Genomic DNA, 24,363 nt, shown 5'->3' on the forward strand with positions numbered 1-24,363 from the left:
ACTGGACTGAAAAGACTGCGGCCCTGAGGTGTTCCATGTAGGATTATACTTTTTCTCGCAACAGAGAGCACATTTGTTAGACAAGGTCAAGTTGGAATATGAAAGTGAAAGAGAAATATGAGGAGCCGGACTGAAAACCCAATATTAAATTTTCATCAGCAAAAATTGGATTTTTTAAAAGAGGATGCACCTTTTGTGAGGGTCTGCTGCATGCACCAATGCTCCAGCCTTCCTTTATAATGTAACATAGGCAGACGAGTATGCCTCACAAATTCATCCCAAACCAGCACTAAACATAGAACGTAAACAATAGGAAAGTATGCATTATGCAATATGTGGCCATAAGGCCTTAAAAGGTCTTTATTATTATTGAGGGTGGGGGGATGGGGGGTACTACAAAGATAGAGCAGAATAGCCAGTCGGAGCTTTCCAGAATTGGTTTTGTGAATTTTGATTCAAGCTTTGTGTGTGTTTCTGTTAAAAAATGGTGTGTGAGCAACATACCTTCGATGTCTTTATATTAGATTCTGTTATTCAGATATTCTATGCAAAACAGAGTCCATGAAGTGACGGTGGTTAGTAGTTTTAGCTGTTTTAACATGCAATCACACAAGCTTTAATGTATGTGAGTTTTGAATGGTAAAATGTCATTTGGATAAACCTCTGAGTCAAAATAAAGCATAAAGAGTGAATGCATGTGTGTTTTTATGAGCGAGTACTGATACTATAAATTATTATAATCAGAAAGCCTAATTAATCTCGGTAGACAGGAGAGGATCACAGCTGTCAGATCATTTTTACCAGATAATCTGCTGACACGTGAAGCCATTGTGGTTTCAGAAACACCGATTAATCAACTACGATAAGAATATGGATACAAATATGTTGCTTCATAACAAAATTTGCCCGATAATTAATTTTTCTTTTTCCTGCTTCACTAGGATGCAGATTCATTTAATAAATGAGATGCCAGAAACTGGTTGGACAACATTTTGATCTGATTTACATTAATTGTCTCACACTCCAATGAATTAATGATATGACTAATGTACAGCAAAACCTAATGAGAAGCATTAGGTTACACACACACACACCCTGATTGAAGGTGGGTTTAAACCTTCACTGAATATAATATCAGCATAAACTTCTTAATTTAAAATTAAAACTGTCCTAAAAGTGGGTGCCCGTGTTTCTAGACTAAATTGGCTTATAGCCCTGAGAGTCCAGTTACAGCCTAAAGTAAGAATGGATAATGTAAACGAAGAGCTTAAAGCAGCTTAATGGTGTAAATACAGAACACTGGCAGCTACCTTCATGGAGATGGGCTGAGCCTATATATGCTTGAAAATTCCAGTTATCAATGTTGAATATCAATATGTAGCACATAAATATCTGCATTTTCACTTTCACCATACAGTCAAGTTACATTTGGCTAAACGGTAATGCATAACTGTGCTTCGCATCATCAAAATGTGATTACATCATCTTCAAAAGCATCTAAAAGCTGCTGACTGGATAATAATGTCAGCGTGACGTCCGTAAATCCTGTTATAAACTGTGTTTGTAGTGAATTAGGAGCACCAGTAAACCAATGTGTGATGGATGATTGGTGATGCTGGGCACACAAGTTCACCTCATGGTCAAGGCTGACCCATCGAGCTGCGAATGACAACACCATCACACTAAATGCTGTGCTGACACAAAACCTCCCTTGCTTCCCAGCCCCTAACTGTTGCCAGGCTATTATGTATTAATGTGACAAAGACATATAAAAAACTCAGAAAGATGGAACGGTTAGCGTAAAAGGTGATCTGTGTGCAAATCATGGTGTATTTAAGTATGGGTGACGTGAACACTGTTATTGAGTCAGGTCGATGGTGCTGAGGAGGGGCACACTCAACAAGACAAAATAAACCTTTGAGGATTAGCTTTTCACTTTTTTGGATTACTGGTGTATACATTTAGAGTTGTAGAGATATAGGATATATATTTTGGTCTAAACTGTCTTTAATCCTATCTTTTAAAGCACCAACAAAACAAGAAGAAAAGTCCAATCCACAACTTTGGCTACCTGTAGAGAAGAGCCCTGACGCAGCACTTTAGCATCCAAAAAAATGGGTAATGCCACAGTTATTTTGATGGAAAGCTCCTGTAACTGCTGGTGAGCCTCCGGTTACGCTGTCCACTGGAGCTTCATTAGCCAGCCAGTGAGGCAGCTGATGGAGGTGTAAGATGACTGCAGGTGTAAGTGGGCGAGCGTCATGCTCTCACACTGCAGAAGAGAAGGCTGCTTTAATCAGCTGTAAAGTTCACAATCACACACAGAGACTAATTAAGGAGCAGAGGATTTGTGGAGCTGATCGGAAGAGACCTGACTTGTGTGTCTGGGTAGAATTCAATGTTAAAAGTCAGGAAAGAATTAAGTTCCAGGATTAATAACCAAACTGATCTATATGGGAATAAATGTTGAATTCAATTCATGCAAAGCATCAGTTAGAAATGTGTGGTAATATCACAATGTTGACTGAATTTCAAAAATAGTGGCAAACACAAACAAGACAATATAATCATATATACTGTACAAAACTGAATGGTGTTTAAAAATGTTTTAGCGATAATGGTTTATGTTACTTTTATCCCTTTAATTTTACTGTAATTCAGTATTTTTCCACTTTTACTAATTCTAGTCACATGGCAATAGCTTTAATAATGTTAAAATAGATGGTCGCTGTCTGTGGCTTTTAAAATCTTTTGGTACTGAGCTCACTAATTTGAATGGTGGCCATGTTTTCCCATAAACACCCATAAACTACTGGGCAGCTAGTTTGTGTAGATCTTATAAAAGGAAAATATAACTCAATGACCTCAATAATTGTTGTGTTAAACTCCACTAAAGGGAGAAGCAACCCTCAGAGATATGATTATCAACATGAATAGGAAACAAAATTAATGAAAAAGGTAGCATGTTTGCATTAAAATCCCACAGGCTTGCTAAAACATTGTTGTTTTCTGTACATTACATTAAACACATTAGTAGCCAATAGCAACCACTGCCATCCTCTGGCTGTTGCTGTGAAGGATTTAGCAGTAAAAATGTGGCGTGCCAACATCCATTCAATAGATAAAAAGTGCTTTAAACTGCATATGGAATCCCTAGAGAGAAGAGTCAACAGCGTGACACCAGCCGCACAGAACAACCAGCGTGCACTTGTGAATTAATGGCTACACGTGGGGCTCAAAGCTCGGTATGCCCCAAACCGCAGCTGTATGGATAAAAAGCACAAAGTTCTGATGCTGGGATGCTTACAGCAACAATGCTCTGCAGATCTCAGCCCACTTTTAACTTCATTCTACCCCTGTTTCTCTCAGCCAGTATCTTTGAGTCCGTCAACCCGTCCTACCTGGAACAAATCACTCGAACCCACTCTGCTGTCCAATAAAATCTAATGATGCTCACCTGGTGAGTAATGCTCACCCGTGTCTTTTAGTGACACTGCTTACATCATTTTATGGATTACCTACAGGCTGCTGCTCCTTTAATCACCTTGTACCATAATCTTTGACATTTGACATGCAGTCGTAGATCCCAGTGTCTCCCCATAGCCCAAACCCCTATTAACCGTCATTGACGACCATTCCGCCCCGAGCTTGGCGAGATGATGGCTTGTGTTGGTGTGTAATAAAAACATATGCCACACAGTAGCATCAGAGATAAACAGCAACAGACATTAAGATGTGACTGGAAAATGTTTTTGGCCACAAAAACAGCATGTTTTGCAGTCTGTTATTTGTCATTGCTAAACTTGATTCTTTTTTATAAGTGATTGCCTCCATGGACATATAAATACTTTTCCTCTGTGGTGAGTGTTTAGTTGTCCTGCACCGGCTCCATTCCTTTAGAATCTTGACTGTAGCCTTTAAAGAAGAAACAGGCTGTGTCCAGTCAAGTGGAAAATCACTTTCTCCTTGTCACCATCCTACTCTCTGGGGCTTGTTTTCTGTGGGAGGATTATAGCAGCGAGCAACAGCACATTAATTTCAGGATCCACACACGTCCAACTCACGCACAGAATAGAGAGACGAAAGAGGGAGTGCAAGAACAATCAACAAGCTCCACGTTGTCACGACTCTGCTATAACTGCAGCCTCTATGGGAGGCTCACCGCTTGGTCTTGTGTCTGTTTTGCATGCGTCCAAAAGCTTGTTGCCATTTACCATCGGAGCACCATCCTGCTCCAAAACGAGTACTCCTGCCACCTGTGGCATTTCTAACTGTCTTCAGAGTCATCAAGGTTAATTGGTCTCAAGCAGTAAAAGATGCTCAATATTCTTAAAGTGACAACAAATTATGTTAATGGCAGTTTGAAGTCCTTGTTATCAAGATGGAATCAATCAGGCCCACATCCCTTGAGGTCACGAGCCATACATAGCAATTAACAATGGGCATGCGTGTGTGTGTGTGTATGTGTGTGCGTGTGTGTGTGTGTGTGTGTGTGTGTGTGTGTGTGTGTGTGTGTGTGTGTGATGAGTCAGACAGAAGCTTCACAGGAAGCAAGCAGGGACTCTACTCAAAACTCAATTAATCTGACATTAATCAGCTGTATGAAGCTAAATGGATACAAACTGCAGAACAATGTCAGATGGTCTGTGTTTTACCTCATTTCCTCCGCACATACTAAATGAAATATCGATCCAATTTAACTTATGTTAGCGTAAAATCAGGGCTTGAAAAGCTCTGGGGATACCCTGATGGTTTTACTCCATTATAGAAAACAGAACTAGATTTTTTAAAATGCTGAAGCAACCTGCCACAAGCAAACCTGATGGCTGTTTTCTCTGTGGCATCTGGTTCATCTGTTAGAGGGAAATCTTCAGCCAGGATCTCTTCAAGGCTTCGTGGGTCATTCAGCAGGGGCTTCTGCTCTTTGCCTTTGATCCCCATCCCTGCGGTGATGGCATTCCACAAAGCACTCTGGGACTTGGAACCTAAAGGGATAATAAATAAATAAATAAATAAATAAACGCAGTCCAATGATGCCTTGTGCTTTGATTGATTTGACAGTAAGGACTGAAAGAGCCCTGATAAAGCTCCACACTAGATAGTTCTATGGTACTCGCTGAAAGAAAAACACAATGCTCCCACCGTGTGGGCTCAATGCGTCATTGCTTGTTTGTCTTAAATAAGACATTTTTGTTCCTCATCCTGGACTTGCAGAACATTCAGTGTTATGCAAGTTAGAGATGTTACCAGAAAGGTAATGTGTGTTCTACAAATTTGTAGAACATACTGATAACAACACAGCTGATGATCATGACAATAATTTATTTATTTAATATAGTACTTCAATACTTACGTGCAAAACTGGCTTGTGGTCTTGTAGAACCTTCAACATCTTCATTGGCCACTGATGGAAGAACAATAGAAACAAATGAAATAAAGGCACTGATGTGAATGTAATGACACAATAAATTAGTTCTGATACTTATATTGAGATGATATTGATATAGATATATGATAATGAGAGAATAAAACAAACACATATCCAGTATAAAGGTATTACAGTAATATTTCCACAACAACGAAAGAATTTCTTCCTCTGGAAATGTACTTAGAGTTGCAGCAGTTTGGTATCATTAAAAAGGTATTAAATCCCTCTCCCTAGCCACCATCTTTGAAGATTCTCTGACGCTGAACCTCACCCTAACCCTCAGTAGAAGTAAACCCAGCTCTGAGATCAACATCTTTCAAAGCTTAAATTATCCACCTGTGGTGTTAAGGCTTATCCTGAATGGTAGGTCATAGCCTACAGCATGCTTGAAGGTATATATAAATGTAGTTAATTTAATATTTTATCATTACTGTTAATAATAGTATCTAAAATGCTGTGTTAAACTGAAGATGCTGAATGATAAAGGACATTTTCCTGTAATATTGGCAGTAGGAAAATAAAGACGTATGGGTTCATATCTGTCAAGTCCTTCCAAACAACATTTTGTGATTGGGTATAATAAATACTTCATTTATAAGGGGTTTATAATGATAATCGGATTTTCTTGTGCATCCATGTAAAATATATGATGTCATTAGTCCGCTTTGATAAACAGACAAGATTAGATATCCCCAGGGTGGGTGGACAACAGGATTCATGTTGTTTATACATGTGGAATTGTAATATGTCTGTGTAAATTCTCAGTCATCCAGGTCATTGTATCCAAGGTAGTTTTCTCTGTCAACTGGACTGGGTTTCTTCTCTTGAAGACGTTTCGCCTTCTATCCAGAAGGCTTCTTCAGTTCTGAAATCGCTGGGGAGAGAGCTTGAGAATATATAGCCCCTGGACCATTTGCATGCTAATGATCTGGGTGGTCACCTGAGAGTCGTTAGCAGGGTCGTTGGTCGGGTCGTTGACCTAGTTTCTGTTGAGATGTCTGGTTCGAAAGGGGGGTCAAGGAAGCTATCCATGTTAAATTGGAGAAACCATCCTTAAACAGGGGTGGTGGCCTGAGGCACTTCCTATCACCCACATACAATGCAGTCCTCCACTCCTTCCAACAGCAAAACAAACATTCACACCATTCCAAGAGACCCAGTGACTCATCACCATGTGACCCAGCAGACAAAGGGGAGACATCTCAACAGAAACTAGGTCAACGACCCGACCAACGACCCTGCTAACGACTCTCAGGTGACCACCCAGATCATTAGCATGCAAATGGTCCAGGGGCTATATATTCTCAAGCTCTCTCCCCAGCGATTTCAGAACTGAAGAAGCCTTCTGGATAGAAGGCGAAACGTCTTCAAGAGAAGAAACCCAGTCCAGTTGACAGAGAAAACTACCTTGGGTGGAATTGTAATGTTTTTCCTTCTGTGTGGGGCTGATAAGAATTTCCAATACTTACTATTCTACGCACTGCTATAAGTAATATTGTCTATGATTAGAAATGGTCGCTCTACCAGATACATCCATCTGTTTTCCAGGATGACTGGGTGAAAGGCAGGAATACAGCCTGCACAGATCACCAGTTTATTACAGGATGCACACCATTCACTTGCTTCTAGCGGTGATTTAGAGTCACTCGTGGTTTCAGACTGTGTGGGTGGAAACTGGAGTACCTGGACCAAAACCAACACAGACACAGGAAGAACATGCAAACAGCACATAAAAATGACCTAAGCCTGAAGCCGCTGCACTAACACAGTTCACACTAACAAGACGACATGACATTTCCTGTAAAATTCACTTAACTAGGCTATAAAGTGTCACAATTATGATCCGTGTATATTAAATGTAGCAGAAAAGTGCTTGCTGACCCTAACTGAGCTTTAAGGATGCTGCATTTGAAATACACCTCATGCACCTTCCAATCAAATACTTTCATTTTCTTTTTTTTTCTTTATGCTACAGCTTGTGTTATAGGCTCTAAATGAAATTTTTCTACTTCAAGACCAAATACCTCTTTACTACCAAAAAAGAGCCTCTTAATATATACAAACATCCAATTCAAGTATAGTTTAGGATAACCACACCCTCTGATTATTGGACAGATGAATACAAACCACTGCATACAGATGACCAGTTGCTGCTGTTGGATTCAAATTCAACATATTGAGACAATCTCTTCTGTCCACTATCCATGAATAAGTGTGTACACCATCTCTTCACTACAACACTTTTTACTTGATCCCAAAATTTTTCTGGAGAACGGTGCAGATGACCCAGAGCAGGCGAACAGTGAGTCGACCTCATAACAGTGAACAGGCTTCTTTTATGCTTCCTGATTTTTCTCTAGTTTATATTCTGATAATGTCCTTGTTTCTGCCAGTAGTAGGAAGAGGATCTTGCAATGGGTAAACAAATTCAGCCTAGAATAAAACACCCAAACTACACACAATGGAGATGGTATTCACTTCAAGGATGAGAAACGGATGAAATCCACTCAGCATTCCAAGCTAAGTTGTCAAGATAATGTGGTCCGCAAATGAAGCAACTCAGCAAAGTTGATGAATTGGATGAAATCCAAACTGCCCTTCAGGAAGCTTAGGGTTTAACAGAGCCAGGGACATGCAGGGGCCAGTCAGGCAATGAGGTACAAGTGCTTAGGAGTCACGCTTCAGGGGAGGTGATTGGCAGAATGTGCGGCCTAAATCCGGGGCCCAGTAAGCGATTGATTGTGACTCTGGTAGGTTGCCGTGGCAACTGACATGCGTGAGGACAGTATGAGTGAGATCCAGCCACATATGGATTTCAGAGGTAACAGGACTTGACCATTTAAGTGGAAAACGCAACACCTATTTTGTGCAGATAAAAACATTTTCCAATACTTTTGCGTGAAGTATCTGGATATACTCATATCAGCCATACAAACAAGAATGAACAAAACCAACTAGGCTGCAGGCTGCAGAATTTAGCCATTTGACAGCTAATTACCGCTGTTTGACGCTGCACACTTTTGCCATTAGATGAAATGTTATTAAACACTGCTACTATTCATATATTCTAAAGCACGTCCTTCACACACATCTTCAACCAGCAGCACGACGAGTCAATATATGCAGCACAATTTCGAGGTAGCGATCCAAGGTTAGCGCCACTAGAACACAAAACAAATGTGAAACACTTTGTCTCCACAGACTTGTAGCGTTTAAATGTCCTGAACTGTGCAGGAAACTACCATCGAAGACGATAGGATTTTTTTTTTGACAAATAACTAATGGTCAGTTTTAGCCACAAGTCAAAATGTTCCCAAGGACGGATGGTCCACCCGAGAGGATGACAGGAATAGTTTTTCTTTTCACCGTGAAAAGCTTGTGAACATTGCAGTACCTCAGCCCGTCAGTATTAGGCTTTATAACATTTACATTTTCTTCAGAGAGCACTGAGGTCAAAGTTTGTATTTCACAGTAGATTCACTTTCATTTCACTCATATATTTGCTGTGTGCTCCAAAAAGCCTACATATAAAGCCTTTATAAGACACAGATCTGCACCCTCCCACGCTGATCATCATCGCTGCCCATTCAGAACAACAATCCAGTTCTTGTGTCTCTTTTCCTGCAATTGTCAAAAACTTTTTCAAAGTATTGCATGAAACTGTTAACTCTGCCTTTGTGAAAACAGTCTAATCCAATTCTGGATGATGTCACCGGCATCTGAAGTCCCATTGTTTCCATAGTTGCACTGCGAAGCAGAGCTTCAACTTCAGCAGAACGGGCTAATGTGGCGGCCCAGGAAAAGACAGAAACGTGTTTACCGATGTCAGCGCAGTCGCTGAAACGCCTCACTGCTCAGCCTCCCGCTCCCTCTCGTCCTTGTGTGCTCGGCACATTTCCGTGCATCCACTTGGCGGGTGAACACACACAAAGCCTCTTTTCTTGCTCTGATTACCCTGCAAACACCTACCGATGGTGATGTTGAAGCCATCAATGCTGAAGGTGGCACTCCGACCCTTCCTGAAACGATGCTTCTTGGAGTTGGCTTCCATCGCTCGGCAGCCGTCCAGTTCACGCTCACACCTTTTGCTGTGTTTCACTGCTTGTTGTCAGTCACCGTGTGTTGTTCCTACTCTGTTTGGGCGCCTCTCTTCCAGGAAGAGGAGAAAAAAAGAAAAGAAAAAAAGATGCAGATCTCGGACTTTGCTTGATGCTGGAGGACCGTCACTTGCTATTTCCTGTTCTAGACGTGGAGCTGGAGAATTTATTTTACGACATGGTTTAGTCTCTGCTGCTCATTTTTCCTCTTTCTCTCTTCGTTTCTCACACCTCAACAAGCTCATTTCAGATAGCTTATGGCTCTTGATTTGTTTTTCTTCTCTGGTTTTTCTCTCTACCCCTCCCTTTCCCTCTCTCTCCACTCTCCACATCGCTCTTCCCCAAGAGGTGCAGGAGGTGTGTGAGGTGGGTGGCAGTGGTGGTGGTGGTGGTGGTGGAGGTGGAGATGGAGAGGAGAGGAGAGGAGAGGAGAGGAGAGGAGAGGAGAGGAGAGGAGAGGGGAGGAGAGGAGAGGAGAGGAGAGGAGAGGAGAGGAGAGGAGAGGAGAGGAGAGGAGAGGAGAGGACATCTCCAGAGATCTCTGAATGTGACTCGTTCTCTTGTCAGGAATTTGTGACAAAAGCAGCCGAGGCTCAAAGTTTGAGCGTCTTTTTGTTCGGTTTGGCTCTCAGGCGATTTATTATGCGAAAATCCACTTTGGCACCTTGACTTGATACACATTTGCATTGAAAAGAATTTTTCTTAAGCTGCTCAATTGGCTTTTATGTTTAATGGGTTTTCTGCAGAAACGCACGTTCCACCATCTTTTGACAAGAACATGAATTTGACTGAACTGCAAATTAAAATGAAGGGGAGACAGCGGCTTTGGCTCATTATCTTCCTCGCTGGTCTCTGCTTATTTAAACAACCTTATCTTTACTAAATAGAGCTCTCCTCACCTTTGCACATTAACACATCTACAGACAGAGGATAAAACGCTCTTGTTATTAGTACCGCCTGACATTTAGTGAGGAAATTTCTCATATTCTCGTTGAATGTTTATGCCCTTCACGAAGGCTTGCTCTCCCATTTTAGATGTGCGTATAACGGTCATTTCACTTTGTTGCTGATGTACAAAGTGCTCATGCCAAACACTGGTTCTGTCTGTATTTTTACAGCCCGCTGCTCACTGTTATAGTATGACTCAGAAGGAAAACAATCGACTTTGCACTGTGTTATTATCTCAAAATTAAAATGACCACCTGCATGTGTGTTTTTTTCATCACTGTACCCTCAAAGGCTTCTTGTTCAACAGTGATTAGTTATTGTAAAAGCAAATATAACGCAGATAAGAACATAAAAAGTCAAACATGTATTGTTGCATGATGTTGCCTGCAGGGTAAAAAATTGAGTACAAATATCACAACACATACTGTATACAGTATATGATTATAAACTAATCTATGTGAGCCACTCAGTGTATTTACAGTGGATGCGTTACACACTTGTTGGGTAATTACACTCCATCTCATTCTGTTTGGCTAACTACAGTAAGAGCTCTTTATCCTCTCCCTCTCCTGACAACCTGTCTCCCCAGTCTCCAATTTGCACTGTATGAAATAGGTTGTGAGGAGACTAATTTTGCAACATACTCACACGCGCCTGCCTGTTTCAGGGTAGCTTTCAAAGCTTTCTAATGATGGAGCTGTGAGAGGTGCGGCTCCTATTGACCTAAATGTTGCACGGCGTGTCACCAGTATCACTGGCATAAAGTGGCTTTGTAGAAATATAGTTTGTCCTCACTGAAAACCACTAATTACCTGGTCAACTAGACTATGTACGTTTGCATGAGATAACAGTGTCAGTGTCATCAAGACTGAAGCTGGCACACATCACCATGGCAACATTATCTTTAATATGACAGATAAGACACAAGATTATAACACTGTCACACCACCACGTCAGGAGAATGCCGCCTGAGCCCTCAGTTTGGATGAAATGTGAAAATGGAATGCTCTTCCTACAGAATCCTCTGGTGTTTCGGGCACCAGTATCACTAGTTGCACTTTTGGACCTGTTTCATTCACAGACAGACAACCGTTCATACTCACATTCATACCCAAGGCCAGTTTAGGGTCACCAATTCACCTGTCCACCAAATGCATGCCTTTGGAAACTGGGTGGACACCTGAGTACCGAGAGAATACCCCCACCCACAGGGATAGAATGTGCAAACTTGACACTAAAGCCCCTGACCCCCAGGGGATTCAAACCCAGAACAACAGTGCTAAGCACTGGACTACCATATACTGTAGTTTAGGGGGGGGGTTTTGCTGCCCAAATGTGAGGAAATGTGATGTAAATAAAAATGTCCATGCTCCAGTTATGGTTAGGCTTTAGTTTAAATAAGTGGTCTCAAATATGCATCTTTTATTAGAGACATGCTGCTAAAAGTCTAGATGCCTTTTTTCAGGTTTCTATGAGGGTGAAGTACCTGTGCTTGTCTTTAAAGTGTGCAGCAGGAGAGTCAAACCTGTAACTATTACACTATTCACAGAACATTACATAATGCACTTAACTACAGGAGTGTGCCTCTGCTTTGATTTTCACGTGGGTTTGGAACAGCACACTGTGTGCTACAACTTTATACAGCATATTACCTTCACACCATACCTGTTCCCACAAAAGTTCTCCAAAAGCCTCCGTAGAAATGGTGGAGGCGTCTGTAGGTTGTTGTTTTGTTTGCTTTCTTTTTCAGGTTCATCTGTAAAACTTTTTTTTTTAATGAAGCGCCAGACAACTCCGTGTTTGAAACCTCTGATTTGAGCTCCTTTTCTGTGCTGCGGCAAATTATTGCAGCCAGCTGTGCATGCACTAACAATTTATCAAGTGCTCAACCATGTAGATATTAGACTAATAAAGTCAATGTTCACCTAGGTTATCAGGCAGTCTGACACTTGCTCTGAATTGTTGTTCAGTATGAAGAATGCTGCTGAATCAACGGGTTCTGGCACCCCCTTGTGGGTTGCAACATGCCCAAATTTCACATGAATGTAGCTGACATTTATCTGAGAAAAAAGTTTTTTTATATCGATCACACTAATGTGCTCCAAGTCCAACTCAAGATGATTAATACATGTCATTGTATATACACACGGGCCTGCAAGTCAGTTGCAGGGCTCTGCATGTACCTCTGAGAGGCTGGGATTCATTTAATTGAAAATTAAATGTTTAAAAGCAGAGATATCTGAAAATTGGGAGTTCCGGTGCTGAAAATCAGACAAAACAAATCAAATGCACACACATACGAGATAAGAGCACAACCCCAGTTCTGTCTGCACAATTTTATTGGAGGCTCATGTTAATGATTCATAAGGTAACGCCCCAGTAATATGGGGTGGCCAGAAAATTGCTCACAACACTCCAGATCACTGTCACTTTTAACTCACAAATTAAGGGCAGACTTTAAGCGATGCCTAGAGACATTCCTCACATCCAACACTACAAAAGCAGCACAAAAGCTATTTCTAGGCACTATTACATAAGTCAAAATAATGTCACGATATTAAATGAACAAGCCCATTTCCTCTGGGCATCAATCACTAATAAATCCCTTTAGTACTGGTTTAGTATTCTGGCATTTAATAATTTATTAATTTAACAAAATGAACTGCCCAAAGGGGGATGATTATACAGTCAGACACCAAAGTGCTTGAACCCACTTCAATAACAGCGTGAAAACACTCAAAAAATGTGTTTAATACATATTTTAACACAATAATCTCATTAAATATGATGAAATAATACCCTCATAATATATCCTATCCTTAGTAGAAAACTGTAAGATTAGAAGATAACCTTTTTTGATTTAAATATCATGACTTCCTAATTAATTCCTGAGAATTCTTCATCTTGTGTTTCCACAATGATGCCCATTAATAAGGTTAATGCTGTTATTAGAGCCGGGCTGGATTTCAAAAGGAAAAGGCTGCTCTAAAAGGGTCGATCTATGCCCATACGTTTGCTGAGTGAGGGTCAATACGTAAGCACATCACCATCACTAAGAAACAGGGGAACCTTTCAGACATAGTATACATTACACTGAAGATGAAAAGGGTGAATAATGAAAATATCATTTCATTACTCATTAGCAGAGTGCAATTTCCATAACAACTCCATCTATAGGGAAGCTGTTTTACTTATTTTTCAGCATCGCTCTGTGCAAATGTCTCCACTGTTTTTGTCTCTCTTTTATTTGCTGTTTCCTAAAAGAGGAACTTGCATCGGTTTTCTGGATTACTGGCACAAAAACGCACCTGCTCGCTTTTGCTGTGTCCGGCGACTAATCCTCAACGTTTGATCTGGCCATCAAACACCAGAACAGGCCATCACCAGTGGACATTAATCAGTAGGGCAGATAAAGGGTATGTGAAGGCTGCACTGTGGGATTAAAAATCCAATCAAAATCCAATAAATCTTCATAGATAAATGACATGTGGTCACAAATACCTAGCATTCATGCTGGTTTTTGAACCCTGACTTTCCACTCTTGCGCTTTTCTCTAATTCCTTTAACTGTGACAATATCCTGTATTTCTGTGGGGAGTGGGAGGTTTTTTTTTATTGTGTAATCTATCCCAAAAGCACCAAATGACAGCACTGAAGACAACAACTGTGTAGTCAAACAGAAAAACAGCTCATTAGAGGTCTCCCACAGACCGTGCGGCAGCGCACACTTTGTCGGTCCCTACACCGCTGTCTCCACAGTGACACTGTCATGTAATTAAGAGACACTGGGTGCGCAGAGCATTAGTTTTCCCCTGCTAAATACTCATTAGAGGTACCTTTAAGGGTAATGTACGCCTCTGTTGGAAACCTGAAGGGAATGAGCTGACAAAACAAAGAGTTACACGACGTGTCATATGAACCCTGCTGCCTCAAGGCACTGCAGGAAATGAAGGGGAGGAAAAATAATCTCGAGCTGTCAAGCTAATGCTATTTGCACCGATAATCATTTATCTGCTGAAGAAAACAGTCAACATTTCAAATCTGTGAGCACGTGAAAGGATTTAAGGTTCGGTGTTTTTTTTTTAGTTTCACATCAGTAATGGAAAAATATTAAAGTTAACTGCTGCGTAGCTCTTAAACCAGACCATGATCCAAGAAACTGTCTAGAAAAGGTCAAAGAAGATCTTCCATGATAAGACACACAGCTTTAATCAACGAACACAGATCACTCCCATGTGGCGAGGAATGATAGCATAGGTCACAAAGGAACATGGAGGAAGTCTAAACACCCAATAAAGTCTACGCAAATTAAAAAAACCAAATGGTTCCACGTACTAAAAAGCACCAGAGCTACACTCATAAAATCCAACAGCAGAGGCTGGTCTGCTTAAAGACTCTGAATAAAACTCCAAACGGAGCTCATGCTGAAGTTACGACAAGCACTTGTTTCTTCTATACTCGCTAGTGTACGTTCAAAATAAATATTTCAAAACAAAAGATGCATAAGATGTTATCCCCCTGCATCTGTTTTTATATTGGTATTTTGGGGGATTTTTTTCAAAATCATTTAATACCTACACAGAAGTGATTGCAAACGATTCAAAATCAGTTACAAATAATATAATCGTCATTAAGACCATCACCTGATATTTAACACCTCACCAAGGAGATGCAACATCATGCTGATATTACGACCTTCTGGCACTGTTATAAACCTAGAATGGCCCTGGAGTCTTCCAGCCCATTTAGCCATTATTCGCAACAGGACTTCCAGAGGAGTTTTAGGTTAAAAATAAAACTGAGGTCATATTTTCCTTGACCTTTGCTGCAACCTTTTGCTTGGTCTCTGCAGGTAATTAAAAAAAAGCTGACGTGTACATTAAGAAACGGATGGACGATTTTAGTAGATTTTCCCAGGTTGTTGTAACACATATTTTAAATGACCTTGAAATGAGCCAAATGGGAATACAATACACAGCTCTAACAATAGAAATATGAATGTGCCGAAATGAAAAATAGCATCTTTTATTCTGTATTTCAGTAACAGGCCATCAAGTGTGTGTGTGTGTGTGTGTGTGTGTCTTATCCAGGGTGTGTTGCTGCCTCTCAACCAGTGCCTGCTGGGACAGACTCCAGCAGCCCCATGACCTTAACTGTGAACAAGCAGTACTTATGTGAGAACAACACCAGATTCATCTGCATCTGATCTGTGTGCTCATTATAAACACTCTGTATATACTTTTGCACATGAATAAATCTTCAGAAATATGTAAGGGCAATATGTAAATAATATAATCCTTGCACTCACAACATAAAGATACTCCAATTAATACTAGTAAGACAAAGCTGTGCTGTGAAGGAGTGACTGATGTTGATTATCAAAAAATAAGGTGACCATGAGGTGACGCAACTTTTGTGGCTCAAAAGGAGAAACACCCAAACACACACTCAGGTGAAAGTCAGGTAAGAAGCTCCACTGTGCACGTGGATATCACTGGGGAGGAGGAGGAAACTCAACGGGAGTCTACACAGCCATTCGGTCATGGAAACGCCCCAGCACAGATGATATTTTAGGAGTCAGCCAGGGAGGAGTGTCTCCCACTGGGACAGGTAAAAGGGGAGGCAGATGTAGAGGTTGTGACGATGGTGAGAGTTGAAAATAAACAGGATGAACTAAAGGAAATACTGAGTAACACTGTGGCAAATGTGTGAAGATAAAAATTAAACAGGCCACACTTGTCGCAAAAGCGCAATAGCTGATAAAAAAAAAGATGTTAAAACAAGCCACATAGTAAAGATGGACTGCAATCTGAAATATTAACAGTGGTAAAAATGAAGTTGGCAGGGTTGCACATTGTTTTTCACATTATAGCATAAAAGGTTATTCATAGCCGTGATCTGGATGATGGATACGCTCAAATAAATTATCAAAATTCTGGATTATGGATCCTTTTATGGACAGTTTTGTGTGAGCTGACAAGAATATTTTCAAAAGTTGCCTGTGTGGTTCGTCCTTCTGCAGAGCAACACAGGGATTTGGTTACAATTTATACCCAGTGTTTCTGGTACCAATTATCTGCATTTTTTTTAACTAAATGTGGACCAGTGCACACGTTTGTAGGGTGCACCACAAACATCAAACAGATGCTTTGACAGTAGAGAAATGTTGCATTGAGGCTCGTCTTCAAAGAGCTCGGCATTCATCAAGCGAATGCATTTTAGTTCCTGGAGTGTTTTCACGGTGTTCTTCTGAAGTGAACGTTAGCTCTTACATTTCAGATAAATTACAGATAAGCAGAATAAAAGGCTTGACTGCATGTGAGTTCATCATAAACACAACCAGTTTGACGCTGCAACAGTTGTGATGATAACTATGACCACTTTTACACGGACAGCAACAACATGTTTTCAAACAGACAGAATAGTTGGAATTACCGCTTTGTTGGCCCTCGGAAGTCTTTTTCTTCGAACTTTGCCTGCCTCCGCCGCTGTCCGGCCGGCTCAGCACCTCGGAGAGCGACGCGCGGGAGCTCTGCCGCCCGGTCTGACTCGACGCGTTGAACCGCGCACTCTTCTTCTTGGCTCGGTCCGATTCCGGAGCCGAGCGGGTCCTGTCCGACTCATTGTTCTCCGGCTCCGAACCCACTTTAACCAGTGCGTTTCTTGTCCTCGTTAAAGCAGAAGTCACCGAGCCCATCACCGAAGGAAAAGAGCGCTTCAGTCGATGAACGTCGCTCTCATCTTACTCACAACCACCTGTTGAAACTTGACTCCAGGTTTCCGTCCAAAGTTGCTGGTCGAATCCAACTAAACAAGCGTTGGATGTCCCAAAATCACGCCGTCGTGCACACGCCTGTCAAATCACTTCGCTCATTTTCAACGACGGCTGTCGACGGAAATCATGACAGAGGCGAAAAAACGTGTCTCGACTTGGTGTTTCCCTAGACAGACACGTCACATGGAGAATGTTGCTCTGTCGACGACCATCTCCCGGGGCCGAGCAGCACCAACGCACGACGGCAATTTCCCCGGAATCCCACAATATAATTCACGCATCCAGGAAGCAAAACAGCACCCATTGAAATGCACCTGTGGGACGTCGAAGTCGCGTTTTTTACGTGCGTGTCGCTAATTATCGTGAGATCTGTCCGCCGGATTTGGGAATGAATATGTGAAAGTGGGTGGAAGCGCGAGTAAATAGTAAATAAGCGCTCGTTGGATTCATTAATCGCCGACAAGTGGCAATAAAAGTCGGCAGGCTGTGTGTCAATGAGGATTTCCACGAACATGATGCGTTTTGAAGAACCATGTAGGCTCTAAAAGACGTGGATCTTTCAACTATTACAATAATCCTAATTTTGGATGATAATATTTACATATGCAGATGGAGGCAGGACTTGTGGCATAGGTGGTTGCATAGTGGGCTGGAGGGGGCGCTTCCTTCCGTAAATAAATGAAACGACTGTTTAAAACTGCATTTTAAAAGGGAACAAATGGAGGAAAAATATGGACACAAAGGGAGACGTTTCTAGGCAGGGATCAGGTGATGATGCCATAGCTGCCTCTGCCGCAAGGAAGTCCGGGAGAGTTCAGTTTAAAATCTGTTTTTTAAATGTTATCTATATATGTTTTTTTTCTTTATGTCATTTTATGTTATTTTAGTGTTCGTTCCACTTGCCATGTGTTCTGTAAACATTTATTAATGTCACATGACTATGCCTGACTACAGAAAAAAAGATTGTCTGGAGCTGGCTGTGGTTTTTAAATTGTTTAATTTTTATTTCAGTAGTCTCTCCTTTTCAGAGCTAATGCATCTCATGCTGCTTTATTTTTGAGAAAATGGTGAACTGCATGTGTAAGTTACATTTTTAAGTTTATTGCTGCGCACAGGCAAGTGAGTCAACTCTGGCGGACATAGATTATATTGTGATGCACAGAGGTTATATTGAAAATGGTACAAGTTCACAGGAAAAAAGGTCAGCTATGTAGAAGAGTTATGCGCTTGTCTACCTCTATCATTGCCTCTAAACAAATGTGACAAAAGGTAATACTTTCAGCAGAAAATAAGCAGAATCATCAGAGTCATCTACGGTGCTGGCTGGATCTTCACACCAATAAAGGCACTTTAAGAAGCTGTGTCCTCATTGCTATGCTTGTTTCCTCTGTAGTCCAAGTGAAGTGTGTTTCTATTTATTGCTTTAGTTCAGGTGTTTTGGCAAAGGAAACAGACAAACATTACTCCATGTCATCGTGGTTCTGGGTCGACTCGTTGATCACCTGAACAAGCAAAGGACAGAGACGGGCTAATGAGTTCTGCGTCCAAGGTCAAAAGGCCGTCAGAAGACTACTTGATTGATTAAAAATCACTTGAAGTGGATTCTACCTGGCCATCTCTTGTCTCAATGGTCTTGATGAGAACCTTCTTAGTTGTTGTGGTTTCAATGTGAGGTTTGGACTCAAGCATTGTCTCTAAGAAAGAAAAAAAGGGTATGTTGTGTTACAATTTCACAACAAACACCAGCTGCTATATCAGTGGACTGAATGTAGTCCTACCTCTAAGATTTAGAGAAGCAAAGCTTGGCAGTGGAGTGCTGATGCTGAAAATAAAATTGGGGAAAAAATGACATTTCATAGATCATTACATGCACCTTTGTGAAAGCATACACACTGTGATCATTTACCGGCTCTCTTCTCCTTCCAGCAGCTTCCTGTAGGTGGCGATTTCAATGTCCAAGGCCATCTTTACATTTAAGAGGTCCTGGTACTCTCGGAGGTGGCGCGCCATCTCATCCTTCATGCTGTGAATGTCTTCTTCCAGCTGCCTGACAGTGTCCTGGTAGCCGCCATTCTCCAGTGAAAAGTTTTCCTCCATCTCTCTCATCTGACGCTCCAGGGACTCATTCTGAGAGCAGACAGCAGGGCACAACATAAAGCATGTAGCATGAGATCTGCAGCATGAGACAATGGTCTAAGACCTTGACCTGCACTGGCTTGTAGCACTGATGTCCTTCCCCCTACAGCATGAGGCAAAAATGGCATACTCACAGTCCCTTTAAGGGCGTCTACCTCACAGGTGAGCGCCTGAACCTGCCGTCTGTAGTCATTGGCCTCTTGCTTTGCCACCCGTAGAGCATCATTGTTCCTGGCTGCAGCTTCGGTCAGGTCAGCAAACTTGAATGTCACAGGGAGAAAAAAACAACTCAGCAGTGAGGACTGGTGAATTTTTCATGTGGGGGGAGCACTTGATGTTTTTTTTAGAGCTAGATGGAGACTGCCTGGAGTTTTTAAAAAAAACACTGTTGAGCTGAGCTGCAGACAACAAACAACAATAATTACAATTCTCTATTTATACACGTGAATCAATCAGGAATTAATTCTTATTTTCAATGCCCTGTGGTCCGACTTAAACTGTAATTTTTTAAATTATATGGGCAAAGGTTTGAAAAAAATAAGTCATGTCAAGAGCTTGATTTTCATGCAAACTACACATTTAAATCAATGTGTCCAGACTATATTATAGACTTTGCTTGTTTCTATGTGCCAAGTCATTAAGAATCCAATTTGATTCATTAAAGAGCTCTGGTCATCCTGGAACTGCTTAAGATTTGAATAATTGAAAAAGTTTGGTGAAATTATAACCAGCAAATAAATGCATTTTTTATGATTTAAGTTCATTATGTTTCTTCTTGTAGTTGTTTTTTGTGTTACAGTTAAGATATTACAGTCTATTCTGAGCTAAAGCTCAGTGTGATTGTTGAAAATTTACCTTGGACTTGTACCATTCCTCAGACTCCTGGATGTTTTTGGAGGCCAGGTTCTCGTACTGCAGGCGGACGTCCCTCAGAGCAGCCGTCAGGTCAGGTTTAGCCATCTCCATGTCCACCTGAACATGCTGCTGCTGGTGCACCTGGTTTTGCAACTCCAGCATTTCCTGCATGACAAACATTTATACTTTCTGCTTCATTGGCAATTTTGTGGAAACCCCATTGTGACAAATTCTTCTTGATATACATGCGCTCGTCTTTTAAGAGACAATTCAAACTATCTGTGGGGACATTTTATAGCAGAAATGGGCATATTCCAAATGGGGAACCCTACCTCATCATGCAGCTTCTTGAGGAAGTTTATTTCCTCATGAAGTGATTCCACCTTCCTCTCCAGGTCAAGTCTGGCAAGCGCAGCGTTGTCCACATCCTGTAGGGTCACAATATCTTTCTAATCCGCTGACACAAGGTGACTTAAATTATGCATTCGCTGACATTATAATTTCTCTTGCTGACTAAAATGCGCTATTGTGCAGGTTAGCAAGGTCTCAGGCGCATGCATCCAATAAGAGTTAATGAAAGACACATGACAAGTGTCAGGGAGATTTAAAGGTGTCTTCCAGCGTCACATGTTGCATTTATGCATCACCTTCAGATCACAATTCTTAGTTACTCTCACCTGGAACAGATGCAAAATATAAAAATAGCCAGTAGTGTTTTAAGTACAAGTTTCAAAGTACAAATTCCTTTAGCCAGTATTTAATCAATATCTTCTATTATTGATAATATAATAATATAAATCATTTCGATTCCCTTCCAGCTACCGCATCCTAGCAGCCTGAGGTCGAAACTCTACAGTAATCTCTGTGAAAAAGAAACATCTAATCATCAATAATTCTATTCTTCCACGCATGGCTGGCTGAGAATATGGTTAATTCAAATGAGATTAATTAAAATACCGGTGTCAAAGCACTGCTAACATGGTCCTAATTCTTTTTTTCTTTTTTAATATTAATTGCCGTTACTCCTCTGAGAGCTCTTAGAATGGCTGTTAACAACTGGCTGTTGTAGTATTTATCGCATCCTCGTAGAGTGAAACCGAATTAAACCTGAAGCACAATTAAAAGACATTCGTGCAGGATTCTTTACTGGATTAGATTACGGCTTATATGAGTCTCTCTTACACACACACATGAACACACATACAGTAGCACCACAAGTTTGTGCTTTGTCAGGCTGTTGGCAAGTTGTTGACTGAGGTATCAGCAAATGAAGCAGCTTTGCCTCAACTGCTCTAATGCCACAAACAAAGTGACCTATTCAGGAGGGTTTTTCTGAACAGGCCTGAGGCTGGAAGAGTGACTGTCTGCCTGACTGGCTGAGATCAGCCCGTAGGACCTGCATTTTTTGTCTCCATGCCATCGCAGTCACCCACTGTGGCATCCTCACTGCCATTGAAACAGTACGCTCATGAATATGTGGCATTTAGTGCATATCCTGAAAGCCTGATATTCACTACGCATTTACATGCATGATTTTGGTTTATTTCATGGAACAAGCCAAAAACGAACCCCCTACACTCAGCCCACCGGATCACATGGTGGCTTGTCTTCTCGCTCTGATAACCACATTGGGTCTGACTGTTATTGCGTGTGTGTCCAGCTTATTCAGTGTGACCAGCAGGACATAAAAAGATCTCCTCACTGCAGGCCTGATTTAACTCAACAGCCACAAATTGACCCGGGCACAGTGTTAGGGTCACTTCAGCTCTACAGCTACTTCATATCCTGCCAAAAATCTCCTGTTGTGTCATCAGGAGAGAATATTTCTCTCTGCAGTAATAATCTGACAGAGACAAAATGGATGATTAAACCAGATAACTAGTTAAAATGAGACTCAGGGTCATTATTATAATGGCTTTAAGTTTTAATGTTAGAGGGTTGTTGTTTTATATAGTATTGATATTTATCTAATTGCCAATGATATCTTTAAGGTTTTGATTTATTCATTTATGCAAAAAAAAGTTTGCCGCTTAGCAGAAAAACAAAAACAAGGAAAAGTACTATGGCCTGAGTGCACGGTTATTCCAAATCAGGGTGTGCTGTGTGCCTAAAAATGATGGTAACTGGATAGTCACTGTAAAAAATAGAACCAAAGTGAGACAATGCATTATGCATTTGGATTAAATATGTACCTGTCTGAAACTCTGCATGTTGTTCTCAGCCTCCTCCCGCTGGGCTATCTCATCCTGCAATCTGCAAAGACAGACAAAAAAGAAAATGGTATTTGATTTTGACAGACAGACTAAATGGGTAGACATACTCTTCAAGAAGGGCAGAAACTTTGTCACCACACGTCAAACTCATTTTTTTGCCAATCTGCGCCATTTAAAAAAAAAAAATTACGCAGCGTCTTATGGTGGATACACATTTAAGGATAAAGGTTAAGAATATGCATACAGTGTCTTATAGAGTCACACAAAACATTTATTAAACTATTTTAAAGGGTCCACGCCTCCTACTTCTCTCTCAGCCTCTCGATGTCGTCCACCAGGTTGTCCCGGTGAACGTCCACCCGTGCCTTCTCGTTGGTCAGTTGGTCTACCTGACGCCTCAGGTCTCGCATCTCATCCTCGTACAGATCTCCGACCCGGGAGGTGCCTTTGCCCCGCAGTTGCTCCAGCTCCGCCAGCAGGATCTTGTTCTGCTGCTCCAAGAATCGCACCTTTTCAATGTAGCTGGCGAATCGGTCGTTGAGCGACTGCATCTGTGCCTTCTCGTTGGTGCGGTTCGTGATGAACTCGGTGTTTATGGCGTCGGACAGGGAAAAGTCCAGTTTCTCGGAGGCCATGGCAGCGGTGCTCCGGAGCCTTTGGGTCTTCACTGCATAGACGGTCGGAGCGGAGGAGAGGCTGTAAGAGACCCGAGAAGAGCGCAATGGGCTGGAGAACTGGCGGCTGGAGTAGTTGGTCCGGGACACGAGCCTGTCTCCCCCAAACATCCTCTGGTAAGAAGAATGTGGATTTGATCTATGCGTCATTTTGCCTGAAACGCGGTGGAGCAGGGAGAAAACTCTTACGGGATGTGAGTTCGCGTCTTTGGAGGCGTTTTCGAAAGCGTTCTGCATTTATAGGATCCCCTTTATGCAAATACATCGTCGGCGCCTGAAGTGACGTATAATCAGCCAATCAGAGAACAGAACACGAGAAAGCTGTTTTTGCAGGTTCCAAACGTAAATAACGGAAGATATATGTGTTTGTCTATACAGCAAAGTCAAAATGGATAGTACTCCTCAGCCAATTGAGAGAACAAGCACTGGGCATTCTTATATGTTATGGTGGTTTTCTGATGTTCTGTAAAGCGCCCTGGGATTTATGATGCTGATGCACTGATTGGTATTTGTTAACTTGAAGATTTAAAATGCTGGCGATGTTCCTTTTCACGAATTGAATACTAAAGACTTCATTTATGAGGTGAAAAGCTCCTTGTGGTCTTTAAAGGTTCTGAAGGTCTTGGATACATGGATACATGGTGGAAAATTTCAGTATGGTGGCTGAGGAACAAGGCTAAAGGCATGTAGACACTGATGGTGTTTCATGTTCAAGTGGAGGAGTTCAGCAAGTATTATTTAAGACTAGGCTTATTTATGAAGATCAGGTGCCTGGGAGAGAATCTTCACAGATACCTTCTGTATCTGACAAACAGGTTTGATGCTTGTGTCAATTACTCCAGAATCCAGTGAATCCTTTTATCATCCTTTGCACAACAAAATGGCATCTGGCAGATCTGGTCACGATTAAAAATGCACGCATTGGACACCACGCACGTCAGCTGATTGTTGACGGTCAAAACGCAGTCATCATTTTTATGTCACATGGTGATATTCAGGACTGTTTTGTTAATTAAGATTAAGATGTGCTTTATTCATCCCCGTAGGGAAATTGAACTGAAAGATAAACCAAAGTTAAAATTGCTTCTTGTTTCAAAAGTTATCGGAATGAAATGCATCAGTCTTCAGACTAACATCATCACAGTGGACAGTGTTGCATGTGTAATAACTTCCAAGGAAAGTTATTACATAATTCTGAAGTAAAGTATGTTTGTAGTACTGCTTCGTGTTTCAGTATT

At 41.3% G+C, this 24,363-nt stretch overlaps 2 protein-coding genes across 4 annotated transcripts in view; both read right to left on the reverse strand.

Annotated features, from left to right (window-relative positions):
• The window catches only part of pde1cb (phosphodiesterase 1C, calmodulin-dependent b), a 60,149-nt gene extending 42,679 nt beyond the window's left edge, over positions 1-17,470 (reverse strand). Inside the window, exons 1-3 of one of the 3 annotated variants that reach the window (XM_029831378.1) lie at positions 16,908-17,470; positions 5,354-5,404; positions 4,820-4,985 (exon numbers count right to left, since the gene is read on the reverse strand). In XM_029831378.1, the coding sequence (XP_029687238.1) occupies positions 4,820-4,985; positions 5,354-5,404; positions 16,908-17,169 (479 nt within the window). In that variant the 5' untranslated portion in view covers positions 17,170-17,470. Of the gene's footprint in view, positions 1-4,819; positions 4,986-5,353; positions 5,405-9,397; positions 9,760-16,907 lie in introns of those variants that run through there. The other 2 variants (XM_029831377.1, XM_029831379.1) reach the window with 2 other exon arrangements.
• A 755-nt stretch (positions 17,471-18,225) lies between these two features.
• Positions 18,226-23,355, reverse strand: LOC101071240 (vimentin A2). The gene is made up of 9 exons (XM_003975449.3): positions 22,758-23,355; positions 22,431-22,491; positions 20,571-20,666; positions 20,239-20,403; positions 19,518-19,643; positions 19,154-19,374; positions 19,026-19,069; positions 18,856-18,941; positions 18,226-18,749 (listed from the first exon to the last, which is right to left on the reverse strand). The coding sequence occupies exons 1-9, from the start codon at positions 23,273-23,275 to the stop codon at positions 18,708-18,710; spliced, it is 1,359 nt and encodes a 452-aa protein (XP_003975498.1). The 5' UTR covers positions 23,276-23,355; the 3' UTR covers positions 18,226-18,707.
• Positions 23,356-24,363: the final 1,008 nt, after the last annotated feature.

The sequence above is a fragment of the Takifugu rubripes genome, chromosome 22, assembly GCF_901000725.2.
Source record: "Takifugu rubripes chromosome 22, fTakRub1.2, whole genome shotgun sequence".
NCBI classification, from domain to species: Eukaryota; Metazoa; Chordata; class Actinopteri; order Tetraodontiformes; family Tetraodontidae; genus Takifugu; species Takifugu rubripes.